The sequence below is a fragment of the Sapajus apella genome, unplaced genomic scaffold (genome assembly GCF_009761245.1).
Source record: "Sapajus apella isolate SASKATOON/1434 unplaced genomic scaffold, GSC_monkey_1.0 scaffold26, whole genome shotgun sequence".
Taxonomy (NCBI): domain Eukaryota; kingdom Metazoa; phylum Chordata; class Mammalia; order Primates; family Cebidae; genus Sapajus; species Sapajus apella.
The window spans coordinates 2,492,670-2,510,462 of NW_022436966.1; the positions used below are offsets into that span (position 1 = coordinate 2,492,670).

At 42.0% G+C, this 17,793-nt stretch overlaps 1 protein-coding gene across 2 annotated transcripts in view; it reads right to left on the reverse strand.

The window, feature by feature from the left end:
* Positions 1-6,485: 6,485 nt before the first annotated feature.
* Positions 6,486-17,793, reverse strand: part of MPHOSPH10 (M-phase phosphoprotein 10) — a 20,233-nt gene continuing 8,925 nt past the window's right edge. For both annotated transcript variants that reach the window (XM_032291798.1, XM_032291799.1), the window contains exons 6-11: positions 16,936-17,003; positions 15,430-15,567; positions 11,914-12,024; positions 8,784-8,891; positions 7,137-7,367; positions 6,486-6,721 (exon numbers count right to left, since the gene is read on the reverse strand). In XM_032291798.1, the coding sequence (XP_032147689.1) occupies positions 6,572-6,721; positions 7,137-7,367; positions 8,784-8,891; positions 11,914-12,024; positions 15,430-15,567; positions 16,936-17,003 (806 nt within the window). In that variant the 3' untranslated portion in view covers positions 6,486-6,571. The remainder of the gene's footprint in view (positions 6,722-7,136; positions 7,368-8,783; positions 8,892-11,913; positions 12,025-15,429; positions 15,568-16,935; positions 17,004-17,793) is intronic.

The following is a 17,793-nucleotide window of genomic DNA, read 5'->3' on the forward strand; positions in this document are numbered from 1 at the left end:
TTAAAAAATTACAAGGTATTGGCCGGGCGAGGTGGCTCACACCTGTAATCACAGCACTTTGGGAGGCTGAGGCAGGTGATCATCTGAGGTCAGGAGTTCGTGACCACCCTGGCCAACATGGTGAAACCCCCGTCTCTAGTAAAAATACAAAAATTAGCCGGGAGTGGTGGCGGGCACCTGTAGTCCCAGCTAATCGGGAGGCTGAGGCAGGAGACTTGCTTGAACCCAGGAGCCAGAGGTTGCAGTGAGCCGAGATTGCGCCACTGCACTTCAGCCTGGATGACAGAGCAAGAGACTGTCTCAAAAAAAAACCACAAAATACAAAATTACAAGTTACCAGGCACCACCCAGGAGAGGGCGCCATACTAATATTGCCACCATTCTGCAGAAGCTCAATTCTTCAGATCATATTTTCATTGCACATACCTGCCTGTAGAAAGCCTGCGTGCTTCAATTCTTCAATCACAGGTTTTAAGTCTGAGGCAATCTCTTTATATTCTAACGTGTTCATCTTAATCCAGGTTAATTTACATTGAAAGAGGCTTACATATAACCTCTATCCACTAGCTGCAATAAAATTAAGAAAAATGGTGAAAAACATCACACTTACTATTAAACCTAAGGTGAATAAATGTATTGTATTAGAAATACACATAAGGTGAATAAATGTACTGTATTAGAAATACGCATATGGTTACCATACGTATGAGGATGTCATTTTATAATATAAACCATTTTAAAAGTTCATTAAATTTGGTAATAATTGTTAGTCATTTCTAAAATCAGATTGGGCGAGGTGGCTCACACTTGTAATCCCAGCACTTTGGGAGGCAAGGGGAGCGGATCACCTGAGGTCAAGAGTTTGAGAGCAGCCTGGCCAACATGGTGAAACCCTGTCTCTACTAAAAATACAAACATTAGCTGGACATAGTGGCAGGTACCTGTAATCCCAGCAACTCAGGAGGCTGAGGCAGGAGAAGCGCTTGAACCCTGGAGGCAGAGGTTGCAGTGAGCCAAGATTACACCACTGCACTCCAGCTTGGGCAACAGAGCAAGACTCTGTCTCAAAAAAATAAATAAATAAAACTTCTAAAATTAAGTTCCCCATTTTCTAGTCATCAGCATTTCTACTCCCTCAGAGAAGCCCTACCTGGAATTCTTATTTTATTCTCTGCTTTTATATGCATTATTCTATTTTTGATTGAAAATAATCTGAAAAGAATATTCCAAACAAGTCTAGCTTTAGTAGGGCCGTCACCTCTAACCCAGAGATTTTGGCCATGCTTCTTAATTAACCTGTTTGGTCTCTCTACTAGGCAGATTATCTTTAAATTTCGAGCAACTCTAAAGTGGCATGTGTATTTTTTTAATTGTTAAAAATCTGTTGGTGTGTAAAGTAGCTACTGCTAATTGTTTTTGCCATTTTTTTTTATTTTTTATTTTTTAGGACAGCGTCTCTGTCTGTCGCCCAGGCTCGAGTGTGGTGGTGTAATCCTAGTCACCGTAACCTCAAACTCTTGGGTCCAAGCGACCCTCCTGCTTCAGCCTCCCAAAGCACTGGAATTACAAGCATAAGCCATCATGCCAGGTCAACTTTGCCATTTTAAAGAAAAAAGGAAAATAAATGTTGAATTTTATTTTATTTTTTTAAAGATGGAGTCTCCCTTTGTCACCCAGGCTGTAGTGCAGTGGTGCCATCTCAGCTCACTGCAGCCTCCACCTCCCAGGTTGAAGCAATTCTCCTGCCTCAGCCTCCAGAGAACCAGGGATTATAGGCACTCACAAACATCCCCAACTAATTTTTGTATTTTTAGAAAAAAACGGAGTTTTACCATGTTTACCAGGCTGGTCTCGAATTCCTGACCTCAAATGAGCCTCCTACCTTGGCCTCCCAAAGTGCTGGAATTACAGGCGTGAGCCACTGCCTCCAGCCAGGATTTTTCTTTTTTCTTTTCTTTTTTTTTTTTATTCTTAGCCTCCCAAGGATGGGATTTTTTTTTCTTTCTTGGATAAATGCAAAGTCAGGCATGGCTGCATTTTACTGCAAGGCAGTGTGACCACCAAGTAATTTTTTGCTACCTTCAGGTACTTCGTTCCACAGAGCCATCATGGTCCTCTGGAATAACACTGCAAGGACACAAGGGTGGCTTTTACTCCAGATCTGCACTACTGGCTTGGTGCCACCCCTGGCGGCCAAGGACTTGAGGCATAGATTCATATTTTTAATTGTACCAATTTCAGCTTGAAAGTTTTCATTTTCTCCCCACCCTGTCTTTAAAAGGCACAGGGCATGAATCTAAAGCGTTGTCAGGAGAAAGAAAATGTGCCTCAGGTGGGCTGGGTTTTCCTGTCTTTCATTTTATTCCTGCTTTCATCTTTGAGGAACAACAAAACGACCTAACAGTAAGCCTGAAAACATGATCAAAATTCAAAGTATCCTTTTCTAAGTCACATTGGACTTTTTTTAATCTGGAGAAGATTGTTTTACAACTATCAAATATACCTATAAAAGAAAAACAGCTGCTTCCATTGTAACCAAATGACAGCTTGCAGGATTAAACATCACCAGGCACAAAATCTTGTCTCTTTTACATGCATCCCTCTCATTACAAACCTTAGAGTGTAATATTGGGGTTCAGGGTGCCCTCAGCTCCCCTGAGAGGACGTTTCTCCAGGTTCGTGGTCTCCTGCCCTCTCACGAATGAGAGAGGGGACCACGGCACAGTGCGCAGTAAATGCCAGCCTCAAAAGTGTTTGTAGAATGTGATTTATTTAAAGAGAGAGAGAAACAGGAGAAGGAGAGAGAAAGAAACAGCTAACTCTCACACTGAGTGAGAGAATCCAGAAAGATGGAATCCAGGAGAGGAAAGCAGCTTCCACACTAAATGGAAGGGAATAGAGAGAGATGGAGTTTAGGAGGGAAAGACAGGCTTCCACGAGAGAGTGTGGAAGGGGACCCCAGAGGGGAAATCCAGGAGAGAGAAAGATGGCTTCCATGAAGGGGGTGTTCGTGGAAGGGGACCCAAACATGGAGTCCCAAGGGGTGTGGAAGAAGGGGACTTTTAACCTGGGAGGAACCCCCACCTTCTCTAAGACCCCTGACCAACGAAAGGAGTTTCTTAGAACTTCCACTGGAGTGATTGACACTTAGTTTCTTCCTGCGCCCGTGAAATTCAAACATAAACCGTTAAATCTCCTGGATGGAGAGAGATGGGAGGGGGGCATGGCACTGGGAAGTTCTTGCCCTTAAAACTGTGCCCCTGTAGTCCCAGCTACTCGAGGCTGAGGCAGGAGAATTGCTTGGACCCGGAAGGTGGAGGTTGCGGTGAGCCGAGATCACGCCACTGCACTACAGCCTGGGTAACAAGAGTAAGACTCCGTCTCAAAACAAAAAAAACAAAAAACAAAAAACCCACAAAACTATGCCCCGCTGTGGACCTGCAAAGAGAACACATTCCCTCAAGAGTATGCTCTGATTCCCATGAACATGCCCACAGAGTCCTCACAAAACCACAGCGACTCCCTGCGGTCACTAGATTACTGCCCATCACATCATGCCCAAATCAGAGCAACTGGCAGGATGGAGGGGAAAGAGTTAGAGTTCAGTTTCGGACACATACAAATTTGAGATACCACTAAATTCTTGTGGATGATAATCCTTGAATTAATTAGTCAAGTCAGGTCAGACTGGAAATATAAATTTGGGAGTTGTTGGGGTTTAAATGGTATTAATATATCAGACCAAGGACTGACTGTAGATAGTAAACTAAGAGGTCAAAAGACTGAGTATTCCAATAACAAGGCGGGGCAGAAGGAGCCCACAAAGGAGACTGAGCTAGTGCAGTAGGAAGAAGAGTTGGCAGTCAGAAAACCAAGTGAGTGAGATATGTCAAGGACTGAAGGCATCAGATGCAGGCAGAGAAATGCCACAGCAGAGAACACCTTCCCAGTCAATGCCCAGCAGAGCCATTGGGCAGGGCTTCCCCTGAGACCCTGGACCTATAGAGCCACCAGTGCATAATGCCAGCCTGGGAGAGCTGCAGGCACAGGACTCCAAGCAGTGAGGGCCAGGGCATGGGCTGCCCCCAGTAGAGCTATGGGGGTGGAGCTGCCTGGAACCTTACAGACCCAACCCTCACCCCAGTGACTGGAAGGTGAGACATAAAGTCAAAGATTATCCTCAAGCCTCAATATTTAATGTTGTTTTTCCTGCTGGGGTTTGGACTTGCTTGGGACTTCTTTCCTACTTACTTCTTTCCTATTTCTCCCTTTTAGAATGGGAGTATCTATGCTATGCCCATTCCACCACTGTATTTTGGAAGCGTGTAACTTGTTTGACAGCTGGAGGGAAATCTGGCTCGGGATGAATCATACTTTGAGTTGGTCTTATTCATGTTTACAGGAGACTTTGGACTTAGAATTTAAAGTTGATGCTGGAACAAGTTAAGATTCTGGGGGTTATTGGGATGGAATGAATGTGTAAGAACATGAATTTGAGAAGCCAGGGGTGGAATGCTGTGATCTGAATGTGTCCTTAAAAATTCAAGTGTTGATTTTACACTGTTGGTGGGAGTGTAAATTAGTTCAACCATTGTGGAAGACAGTGTGGCGATTCCTCAAGGACCTAGAAATAGAAATTCCACTTGACCCGGCAATCCCATTACTGGGTATATATCCAAAGGATTATAAATCATTCTACTATAAGGACACATGCACACAAATGTTCATTGCAACACTGTTTACAATAGCAAAGACCTGGAACCAACCCAAATGCCCATCGATGATAGACTGGACAGGGAAAATGTGGCACATATACACCATGGAATATGCAGCCATCAAAAACAATGAGTTGGTGTCCTTTGTAGGGACATGGATGAACCTGGAAACCATCATTCTCAGCAAACTGACACAAGAACAGAAAATCAAACACCACGTTCTCACTCATAGGTGGGTGTTGAACAATGAGAACACATGGACACAGGGAGGGGAGCATCACACACTGGGGTCTGTTGGGAAATAGGGGAGAGACAGCGGGGTTTGGGGAGTTGGGGAGAGATAGCATGGGGAGAAATGCCAGATATAGGTGAAGGGGAGGAAGGCAGCAAATCACACTGCCATGTGTGTATCTGTGCAACAATCTTGCATGTTCTTCATACCCCGAAACCTAAAATGCAATTAAAAAAAAAATTCAAGTGTTGAAACTTAACGGCCAATTAGATATTAAGAGGTAGGACCTTTAGATGATTAAGTCTTGAAGGCAAAGCCCTTATGGATGGGATTAGCATCCTTATAAAAGGCTTGATGGAGTGAGTTTAGTGGCTTTTTGTCCTTCCACCTTCTGCCAAGTGAGGACATAACAAGGTACCCCTTAGAGCAGAGAGCAGCACTCACCACTGCCACTAGCCAGCACCTTCATCTTAGACCTCAGCCTCCAGAACCATAAGAAATGTTTCTGTTGTTTCTAAATGACCCAGTCTTAGGTATGTTGTTGTAACAGCACAAATGGACAAAAGCCAGTGCTTAATTTAGCCCCATACAGCCTAGCTCTACCCTGCTGCAGCCAGCTTCTGCAGTAACAGGAATGCAGAGTGCAAACTTCCACAGGCTCTTCTTGACCACCAATTGACCCCTTGTACATAAAAAACTAGAAGGGCTTTACCTGTTGTTTCGCTGGAATCTTAGTCCACATTTCCTACCCATCTGGACTAAGGCTTACTGCATTTCCATCAAATCAACATGAGAGCCTATCAGACAAAAGGCAATTTTCCCTGGATGGGGAGGTTGAAACAATGAGCACCTAGTGGTCACAGAAGACTCTGCAGACTGCAGTTTACTTTCCTGGCTGTATTGAGCTTCTACTGGTTCTAGATTCACTTCTACATCATACCTGTCCTCTGCATCTGATTGTGGATAGTGCTCCATAGCCTACATTAAGCCTTTGTTCAGGTGACACGAGATCATTTCCCTAAGGGGAAGGAAGGAGGACACATGCATGAAAATGCTACTTTTTTTTTTATAGACGGAGTTTCACCATGTTGGTCAGGCTGGTCTTGAACTCCCGACCTCAGGTGATCCACCCACTTTGGCCTCCGAAGTGCTTGGATTACAGGCATAAGCCACCACACCCGGCCAAAATGCTACTGTTTTATGAAACAGCGCAGTGGGAGGGGCAAGTCAAGACCCCAAAGAGTGAGGACCTCTGCTGTAGACAGCTGCTTGGGAGGGGGTTGGCTGGCTCTGTCTTCTTCTCAGCCTGCAGGCCAGTGCTTGCTCACCAGCCCATGTGGACAAGCTGGCCTGGCCTTCACACAGGCCTGGGCCATAGCAAGGGCACAGCAGGATCAGCTCAGGCAGTGCCTGAAGAGGAAGTGCCTGAGAGCCAGGTCCTGCTTCACACCCAGTGAAAACTGGGAGGGCTTTGCAAATAGTTTGGAGTTTGTCTTTTCACACTATGAAATTCTCAAATATCTGCCATCGATGCAAAGAAAGGGTCTCAAGAATTTTATTATAAAACAGAATAATGGCACAATATAAGCTTACACATTAATATTTACATTATATTCAAAATATATTACAGCTTTAATTTATGAACAGAAACATCCTGTCTTTTCTTCTTTTTCTTTTCTGTTTTCTTTGCATCATTGATTTGCATTTTTACTTGATCTTGTAATTTAGAAAAGAATGCTTGAGAGGACTTTAAGGCTTTGTCTTTACGTTCATCCTGCAATTAAAAATAACACATGCTTATGCTGTAAAATGTACTTATAAGTGAAAAAAGCCAAAAATATAATAGTACATCATCATTAAAACAACAACTACAAATATGAAAAAGGACTAGAATTACAGAAAACTAAATCAGTTAGCATAGAGGTATTCTATACTGCCACCATGTTCTTATGATCTAAGGGAGAAAGGAGTGAAAGAAAAGCTGCTGCCAGGACCCAGGTTATTGTGAGGACCCTACATGAAAAACTCCAGAACGTTTAAGGTTGTGATTCCAGGTGGTCAGTATCATGCGTCTCCATCTCGGAAGTGGGCTGGCAGTTGGCTCAGACATTCCAGTCACCCAGTGGTCTTTGCAATCCACTTCCCCCCGCAAAGGCCCCCTTGAGCGGTTTTCTTTCCCTTGTCCTTACCTTTATGAAGGAAGCTTTGCCAGTTTTGGTCAGCTGTTTTAACTTCTCCGAAGCTACCGCTTTGCTGTATTTCCCTGCTTGATCTAGACTGCTCTTTTCAAGCAGTTTTCTCCGCTTCTCCTTCTCCTTTATTTTCATACGCTTTTGAGATTTCTTTTTCCTCCGCTCGCGTTTCTTGTCTGTGGCTGTTTTTTCAGCAGCTGTTTTTATATCTCCAGCTTTATTTTTCTCCTATTAAAAAATAACCACCAACATATTTGTTAATCAAGTTTAACAACTAGGAAACTGGAACGGAAGAAACCACACAGTAGCCAGCAAGTGGGCTGTGCATCTGTGGCCAAATGCGCGAAGATGCAGAGCAATCCCCACCTGCATTCCAATGAGTGTTGGTAACTCAGCTGTTTAAAACCTGAAATGTGTTCTTTGACAGCACAGACTCTTACAGTGACGGTTCAGTTCCCGAACTAATTGACAAAGGCAACATGGAAAGGTGGGTTCTCAAGCTAACAGCACAAAAGAAGCAAGCCCTCCACAGCATTTAGATTCCAATGGGCTTCAGGGACATGCCAGAGACAGCCTCAGCTCTGAGCTGCTAATAACAGCAACTGGACTGAGGACAGAGGGCCCAGAGATCAAGGAACAGAGGAAGGGAAGGCAAACATCTCTCCAGTGAGGATAAGTTTTCCCTCCTTTCTTCTCAGCTGCCAGCCTATCCTGCCAGGGCTGTCACCTGCACTGAGGTGGCAGAGGCTCCGACAGAAGGGGTGAGTGTAGGTGCAGCACATCAAGTGAGGAGAGAAAACGAAGGCCCTGCCGCTAAGCCAGCCAGAAAGATGAGCACCTGGCAGAAATATCATTACTACTGTGTAAGGCACGAGCATCAATGTTCACATGGCAGGAATTGCTGCATTCGATTTATCCACCTCTTCTGATAACCAAATGCTCCATTCTAGATCCAGATTCCATTAGAAATTAGCATCATATGGATAAAATAAGGGGGAAATGCTGATATTAAACTATTGCTAGTGTATACACAAACAATTTGTTTGAAACTTACCATTTCTGCCAGTATTCAGATTGGATTATAACAAGATATTGATATTAGCTATTTTTTAACTGCTTTTTTTTTTTTTTTTTGAGACGAAGTTTCACTCATGTTACCCAGGCTGGAGTGCAATGGTGCAATCTCGGCTCACCGCAACCTCCGCCTCCTGGGTTCAGGCAATTCTCCTGCCCCAGCCTCCTGAGTAGCTGAGATTACAGGCACGCACCACCATGCCCAGCTAATGTTTTGTATTTTTAGTAGAGACGGGGTTTCACCATGTTGACCAGGATAGTCTCGATCTCTTGACCTCGTGATCCACCCGCCTCGGCCTCCCAAAGTGCTGGGATTACAGGCGTGAGCCACCGCGCCCGGCCTTAACTGCTTTTATAGTAACCCTCAAACCTGTACCTCATAATAAAGCCAGAATATAGGAGACTGGTATTTGAATATTATAACATTATTAGTTTGCTTATACTTAGAAACTACTGAGATACATTGATTAAAAACTGCAAATGCAGGGCAAATGACATTAAATAAATAGAGTCTGGCTATAATCAACTAACTTGTCACAGAAATTTAAGGTTTCAACACTGGCTTCTTACCTTGATCTCCTCTGGGGCCAGGAGAGCTGCATCACTAACACTCACTGGGGCTACTTCCTCCATGGTTATGGCTGGCAGATTTGACACTACTTTAATCTCTGGTACAGGCTAGAAAAGAGATAATACATTCAATAGGAAGCCAGAAAGGACTCTTGTGAACTGTGAACCTATTAACTTAAAGTTTAATATATAAAATACTTTATGGAGATTATCTTTTTTTCACTTGCTTGAAAGTCAGCAAACCTAAGGGAGATAATTTAAAATGTTAGATATGGTGACAGCCAAAGTCCTAAGCTGACTGGCATGACAGCAGTGCTGAGGGGTGGCGCAAGCTTCTTCAGGATCCCAGAGACCTGGGTATTTTAGGGTTTTCTGTCTGAAAACCATTCCAACAGCAGGTATTTCTACATTTTTACATAACATTTCTGCCATCTTCAAACATCAGTTCCTCCATCTCTTCCTCAACTATTCCTATCTTACCATGCATGTGGACATTCTCAAACAACTATAATGCTGTTTGGTAAGATTTACTGATTTCTATTAATATTATCTGACTTTGCTTACAGAAAAAAAAGCTAGCTCTAAGAAGTGTACAGGAAAAGATGCAAAGAAAGATGTTTATGAGAACAAGAGTCAAATGTAGACTGCTGATAAATTTCCTCATCTTTCAACTACTGAAAACATCTCTATAAACATAAATATGAAATAATACTGAACTATTTTGAAAAACTAAATAGTATCAAAATAAATCAAAACTATCAATTACAAAAAGGGGAAAGCAGTGTTAAATGAAGGACCATCTGCTTCAGTTTTTTTGTCTTTTTTTTGAAAGAACTACCCAAGAAATGCAGTCATTAAAACAGATTTCATACTGATCCTGCGATTAAAATGGTGACTATATACTGCAGTCAGAGTAGCATTCTTTCTTCCTCATTACCGTACTGTCCATGGAGTTATTTGCTCAAGGAAACTTCACAAAGAATAAAAACAAGCCATAAACACAATAGGATCCTGGATTCTAAGTGAGAGAAAAATGAGTGTGAAAGAAATAATTTCTTCCACTGGACCGACCACTGTTCAACTGTTATTAAGAACACTGTGTTCCATTCAGGCATTTTAAGAGAAATATGGAGAAAAAGAAGACAGTGCAAAAAGTTACAAAAGGCCAGGCACGGTGGCTCATGCCTGTAATCCCCGAACTTTGGGAGGCCAAGGTGGGCAGATCATTTCAGGTCAGAGTTTGAGACCAGCCTGGCCAACATGGTGAAACTCCATCTCTACTAAAAATGCAAAAAATTAGCCGGATGGGGTGGTAGTGAGCCAAGATTGTGCCACCGCACTCCAGCCTGGGCAATACAGTGAGACTCATTTCCAAAAAAAAAAAAAAGCCACAAAAAATGATGGTTGTGATTGAGATTGCATGTGAAATACCAATTTCACAGAGATTGCATGTGAAATACCAACTTGAACATGAAAAACGTATCATCAAGGGGAACCTACACTAGCAATTCTAGATTACTTACGGGAAAAAAGAAAGGCTTTTCATTTGGGGCACACAGACACAAATACATTCACTTCTCCTTTACTTCTCAATATTCCAAGGAATGTCTAAGGGGTTCCCTGCGTTAGATCCTGGCTAGTGTGAGGAACAGAGTGGAACAGTAGATGCATTTTGTGCTGTCTAAGACAAGTAGAGTGCAATGAACTAGCCAATGACTGCGAATGTGCGACACAGCTATGAGGAAAAGGAGCCAAGTGGTGAGACATGCAGCAAGGTGGGAAGGGGCAGTCTACCCTAGGTAAGGAGCCAAGGAACATCTGCAAGGAGGGGAAGGCATCTAGCCTGGGCAATAAAAAGGAGCCAGCAATGCCAAAAAGGAAGTGCAGCCCAATAGGCTTATTGGGCCGGGGAAGAGCACAGCCAAAAGGTGCAAGGGACTTGGCCTTCTGAAGGAAGCAGAAAATTAGTGGGGCTTGGGATAGCAAGCTAAGGGAGACAAAAGGGGTGGGAAGAGCCAGATCACACAGGTAAGGCCCAGAAGGGGCCCATGTTCTTCACATCAGTAAGACCTGATGGACAAGAGGAGTTGAAAACTTCCATTCACCTCTTCACCTGTTTATTTTACACAGCCCAGAGTAGGGACCTTGGGAATCTAAAGATGGCTCCTGCCATCAAGAACTTGCTTGCATGTAATTACAACTAGATTAAAAACATACATATACACAAAACTAAACAAGAAAAACAGGTAATAAAAGCTTCCTGTCTAAGAAGACAAAATATTTGCATAGGAAAAAATCACTTAGCCATCAACTAATAGAAAGGATCTTGGAGATCAGCTCTTCTTTATGGATGAAAACATAAAGTGATTGCCCATGTACAAAGCTAGTTAGGAGCAGAACTCAACTCAGGTTCTGACTTCTAGACTAGTCCTTAATTCATGACATTCCATTTCAGACAACAACAGAGGCACCAAAGGGCAACAGGTGAGCAAGTGCCACAGGATGGCACAAGCATGTTTTATGGGTTCACAGAAGCTAGTGAGTAGGCGATGAGGCTCCAAGGAGTAGACAGGTATTGAGCAAAGTCTGGGTTACAAACAGACAGCAGCAGAAGGCCATTTGAGAAGGCTGGGCCTAGTGAGAGAACATCATGCAGTGGAGAGAACATGGGCCCAGAGTTAGTTCTCAACCTCCTGCCTCCTAAACATTGGTTTTCTCACCTGCAAAATGGAAACTATAGTACCTGCCTCAGTGTTGTGTGCATTAAGTATTAATGTATGTAAAGAACCTAATATGACACATAGCAGATACTCCATGAATGCTGGGTATAAATATCCGTTATGTCTCCAAACCCATTATACAATGAAAATGCAACAGAAGACTCAGAGGGTGGGGAAGGGAGGAGTCCCTGTGGCTATGGCTGAGGGTCTGGCAGGGGCTCACTGAAGATCTGGGTAAAGCCAGAACTGTCATGGGACCAGAAGTGAGCCTTCCTCATGGAGACCCTGCCTGGAATTTACAGGAGGCTACTGCAGGTTTGCATCCTGAAACAATGAGCTAGTCTCACAAAGGATCAGAGCTAGTAATGTCATCCTGCTCTAGTTACACACTGTACTGTTAACACACTTACCGGTTTAGGGATAAAGTGGAAGTTTGAGAGGGCATCCAATTTTAAGAAGAGGGAATCCATCATCTTCTGAATTTCTACATGCTCTGGATTTTCTTCTTCTGCTGTTTTTTGCTTAGGAAGTAAGTTCAACAATGTCAAACTAAATGGCTTGATATATATCACAGGACAAAACACTAAAGGCCAATGAGGGTATTCCCAGTTTCTTATCACCAAAGCTTCAGCTACAAAGAAACACTCCAAAAGCAAAGTTAAAAGTAGCAGTGCTGGCTGGGCACGGTGGCTCAAGCCTGTAATCCCAGCACTTTGGGAGGCCGAGGCAGGTGGATCACGAGGTCAAGAGATCGAGACCATCCTGGTCAACATAGTGAAACCCTGTCTCTACTAAAAATACAAAACATTAGCTGGGCATGGTGGCGCGTGCCTGTAATCCCAGCTACTCAGGAGGTTGAGGCAGGAGAATTGCCTGAACCCAGGAGGCGGAAGTTGCGGTGAGCCGAGATCGTGCCATTGCACTCCAGCCTGGGTAACAAGAGCGAAACTCCGTCTCAAAAAAAAAAAAAAAAAAAAAAAAAAAAAAAAAGTAGCAGTACTGTGAGAGTTCCAGCACCTACCAAAGAAGAGATGTGATGTACATTTTAGGAGCTACAGTAACCATTATCTATAATATTCAGAAGCTAAAAATTTAATTCCCTTGGCATTTACTTCTGCCAAAAACTAAGCGATTCCTAAGATGGCTACAATTTTTTTTAAAGGAATACAGCAAGTGATTACAAGTGTTGGCAAGGATGGAGAAACCTTGTGCATTGTTGATGGGAATGTAAAATGATGCAGGCACAGTGGAACAAGCTTGGCAGGTCTTAAAAAGCTACACAGAGAATTACCATCTGACCCAGCAATGCCATTCCTAGGTGTACAACCAAGAGAATTAAAAACGAGTACTCAAACAAATACATGTACACGGCACTAGTAACAGTCAAAAGGTGATAAGAGACTGAATGCCCACCAACGAATGAACAGATAAACTGTGGTACATACACACAATAGAATACTATGCAACCATAAAAAAGAAATGAAGCACTGACAAATGCCACAGTATGAAATCATGACACTAAGTGAAGGAAGTAAAAAATGAAAGGCTGCATATTGTATGGTTCCATTTATATCAAATATCCAGAATAGGCAAATCCACAAAGATAGAATGCAGACTGGGGGTTGTTAGAGCTGGGGCAAGTGAGGAAAGGGGAGCATATGCATATGGGGCTTACTGTGGGCTTAATGCATATGGGGCTTTATTGTGGGCTGATAAAAATGTTTTAGAACTAGATAGAGCTAGTAAGTTACACTGTCCTAAATGCTCCCAATTGGTTCACTTAAGTGGTTACTTTTATGTTATGTAAATTTTACATCAATTAAAAAGAAAAAAAAAGAAGTAGTGTTAATATAGACTTCATCAAATTATCCAAACATCCATTTGGATGGTAGGGGCTTTTTTTCCCTTTTATTTACATGTAATGTGTTAAAGATTTATTCTGACAAATCACATTGAAAAACTGACTGCAATTTTAATTCTACTGAAGAGAAAAAGTAAATTTAATGCTTCTCTCTCTGTCCCCCTTGGCCCCAAATGCTTATTCTAAATGGCTAAGAAGGCTTTTTGTTTATTTGTTATTAAGATATGAAAAAAAAAAAAACCCACCAGAACTTGGAAACGACAGGCTCTTTGCCTCCTGACCCTGATGACAGAGATGCAGCCAGGTCTGTTTCCAATGTGCATCATCAGCACCTGCCTTCCAGCCATGGTCAGGCATCATCACATTATTACTGTTTCTTACTGTTTTAACTTACTTCACACTTTAAAAAAACCTAAACATGTCCTTTCACCTCATTCTAGGTAACAATATCCATAAAATCAAATACATAGCAATATATTTGCTATGTAGCATTTTTTGAGCCACATTATATACATAACTGTGAGTAAAGGCTCCCACATATGCTGTTTACCATCATTTCACTTCTACAATTAGCCTAGCTAATGAATATACTAGAAATCCAAGTCTATCCTCAAAAACTTCTGAACTTGCTGTTGACTTCTGAGAGAAAAATAAAACTACATTTAGAGTGGGCATAAGCTACTGTATTACATATCCAATTTTTAACTCTTGTGGTCACCAAATACTTTCTGTATTTACTGAATCTCCTCAAAGACTCAAATGAAACTGTACACATCCTCTTTCAGCTACCGCCTTGGATTGCAAGGTAGCCAGGAAGAATTTTAATTCAAATCTTTTCAGTTCTTCAACTTCACAGTGGCATCAGGGCAATTTGCTGTTGGTACCTGAGGGGCATTTATTAACAAAATCTGGTAGGAATCGTAAATGGCTTTTGCAGAAGAAAAATGCCACCTGATCCCTAAGCACATATTAAACATATTCCCAATAAATCAAATGTAAAGGAAAAATTCAATTATCATATAGGCATATAATATTCCTGAAAATATGACCTTGTCCTATTATTTAACCAGAAATTTCTGGGTTTTTTTTGTTTGTTTGTTTTTGTTTTTTTGAGACAGACTCTCGCTCTGTCACTCAGGCTGGAGTGCAGTGACGCAATCTCAGCTCACTGAAACCACCACTTCCCTGGTTCAAGCAATTCCCCTGCCACCGCCTCCTGGGTAGCTGGGATTACAGGTGCACACCACCATGCCTGGCTAATTTTTTGTATTTTTCAGTAGAGACAGGGTTTCATCATGTTGGCCAAACTTGTCTCGAACTCCTGATCTCAGGCAATCTGCCCGCCTCAGCCTCCCAAAGTGCTGGGATTACAGGTGTGAGCCACCACGCCCAGCCCAGAGATTTCTTTTAGTTAAGTGAAAGAAAAAACAGGCCTAAAAATCAGAAAGAATCCATAATCATGTAAAATATACCAGTAACTTCAAAGTATCAATGAGAAATGGCTTTAAAGCTGTAGCACCACCATAATAATTGCTAGAAAGTTAATAATTAGTTGTAAAAGTATCAGGTGACCAAAGCCTAATTGCAAGGCAAACCCCCCAACCCCTCACATAAAGTGGGGATATTATAACCCTTCTATTCCTAACATGCTCTGTCTTATATTTAAACAAGGTAGCTGAAGAGCTCAAGATTTCTGTTTCATGATTTCAACAGTCACAAAAAGCATAGTTCTCTACTTCTGTTTCTTTTTTTTGAGACGGAGTTTTGCTGGAGTGCAATGGCGCGATCTTGGCTCACCGCAACCTCCACCTCCCGGGTTCAGGCAATTCTCCTGCCTCAGCCTCCTGAGTAGCTGGGATTACAGGCATGCGCCACCATGCCCAGCTCATTTTTTGTATTTTTAGTAGAGATGGGGTTTCACCGTGTTGACCAGGATGGTCTTGATCTCTTGACCTCGTGATCCACCCACCTCAGATTCCCAAAGTGCTGGGATTACAGGCGTGAGCCAAGCGCCCAGCACTTCTGTTTCTTTACTAATAATGGTTTTGCTTACAGTCTTCCTCACCTGGTTGAGTTTGATGTACTCCTGTTCATAAATTTCAGCAAGGCTCAATTTACTCTTCTCATGGTCTAAGGTTAAACGCTTTTTATATTCGTATGCATCCTCTTTAGGTTTTTCTTTACGTACTACATCATCCCAAGCCTGAAACATAAAGGGCAGGTAGAACATACGTTAACAAAACCTACAATTTATTTCTAGGTTCACTTAAGAATCTTCCTCTCAAATATTTATGATAATAAATATTATCAATATATTAATAAATTATTGTTAATGTATTAATAATTATGACAAATATCATTGTCATAATAAATATTTATTATTCCAGAGTAAGCAAATTGTAGCAAAAAGAAAATTTTCAGCTTCTGAAAAAACTATTCAAATCACAAAAAATAAGCACCAGGAAAGCAAAGAAGGCATCCTTTTCTGTTTTTGGTTTAAAATGAGTCTTCCTACATGGTTACCAACGTTAATTCCACATTTCCCCATCACAGTTTGTTTAAAAGTCAAGCCTTGAGTTAGTTCAACACGTTTCATTTCAAATTTTAAGACATTCTGCACATGATACTCACCCTTCAAATCCTTTCTATTTTAGACACAGAAGCGTAGGCAAGCATTATACACATTTAAAGCCATCTCTTACTGTACATCCCATATATCAAAGTTTTATTCTAAGTTTAGAAAATCAGATCAATTCTTCAACAAAAACCACTAGATTTTTAACATTTGAAAAAAATACACCATTGAAAAATGGTTTTAAAATTGTAGTACTAGGGTTTGAATGTCCACAATGCTAGGGTTTGAATGTCCTCTCTAAAACTCATGTTGAAACTTAATCCCTGAGATGGCAATACTGAGATGTGGGGCCTTCTAGGACATGACCAGATCACCAGGGCTCTACCCTCATGAATGGCAGTCATATTCATGGATTGATGGGTTATCATCAGGCGGGGGGAATGGTGGCTTTTAAGAAGAGCAACAGACACCTGAGCCAGCATTTTAGCATGCTCAGCCCTTTCACCATGTGATGCCCTGCACCACCTCAGGACTCTGCAGAATGTCCACTGGTAAGAAGGCCCCTTGACCTTGGACTTCTCAGGCTCCATAACTGTATTCCGTTTCTTTATAAGTTACCCAGTTTCAGATATTCTGTTAAGGAAATAGAAAAAAGACTAAGACAAATATACTGAGTAATTTGCCACACCAGATACTGTGCCTAAGCCAAGGGTCCTGGGTACAACCACCACAGGTCAGCCACTAGCTTCATCAAGTACCGCCCAAAAGGTCAGCAGGACTCACAAGAAAGGATAACGGCTTCTGGCTTCTCTCAGGCACAATATTTGTTTTTCCTAGGTACTACTAAAGAGCAGCACCTCACACAACAAAAGCTGCCTGGGTAGCCTAGACGTAAGGCTTGTGAACATTAACTGAAAATAAAAAGCAACACTCCTACTGTCACATTATTTCTAAAAATTTCAGTGACATTTCAATTAAGTTAAATTTCTTACTGACCTGATCTCTTATCCTCTGTTTAATGATATCTTCCAGTTGAAGGGTGGTTTCCTCTGTAATCACAGGTGCTAAAGGAAATACATTATTTATTCATTAGGCAGATATCCACTAGACTGCTGATTCTCACACTGCAGTCCTTGGACCCACAGCATCAGCAACACATGGGAACTTGTTAGAAATGCAAATTCCCATCCCCACACCTCCTGAATCAGAAAGTGGGGAAGAGGGACAGCTATCTGTGCTTTAATAAGCCTGGTGATGCTCCCTGGTTTGAAAATCACAAAACTAGAATACATATGGTAGTAAGTGCTAACACTTTATCCAAGGTACCTAGGGACTCTTCCCCTCTTTTCCATTCTCTCTTCCGCTGAATAAAATAAAAACTCATTTTGACTTAATGGGAACAAGAAAAAAAGCAATGAGATGACCACCGTTTCAGATCGGAATTTAAAATTTAATCAGTGGACCATGACAGGATGCAAGCCTTCTAAACAGATTACTACAAGAAAGTTGATTATAAACTATACATTTGGTATCATTAGTGTATGGATGTTAAATTCTGGGGGTATATTAACGGTATTGTGATTATATAGGCGAATGTCCTAGTTCTTAGAAGATATCTGTAAAAGTACTTAAAAGTGAAGTGCCTGGCCGGGCGCGGTGGCTCACGCCTATAATCCCAGCACTTTGGGAGGCCGAGGCGGGTGGATCACAAGGTCAAGAGATCGAGACCATCCTGGTCAACATGGTGAAACCCCGTCTCTACTAAAAACTACAAAAAATTAGCTGGGCATGGTGGTGCATGCCTGTAATCCCAGCTACTCAGGAGGCTGAGGCAGGAGAATTGCCTGAACCCAA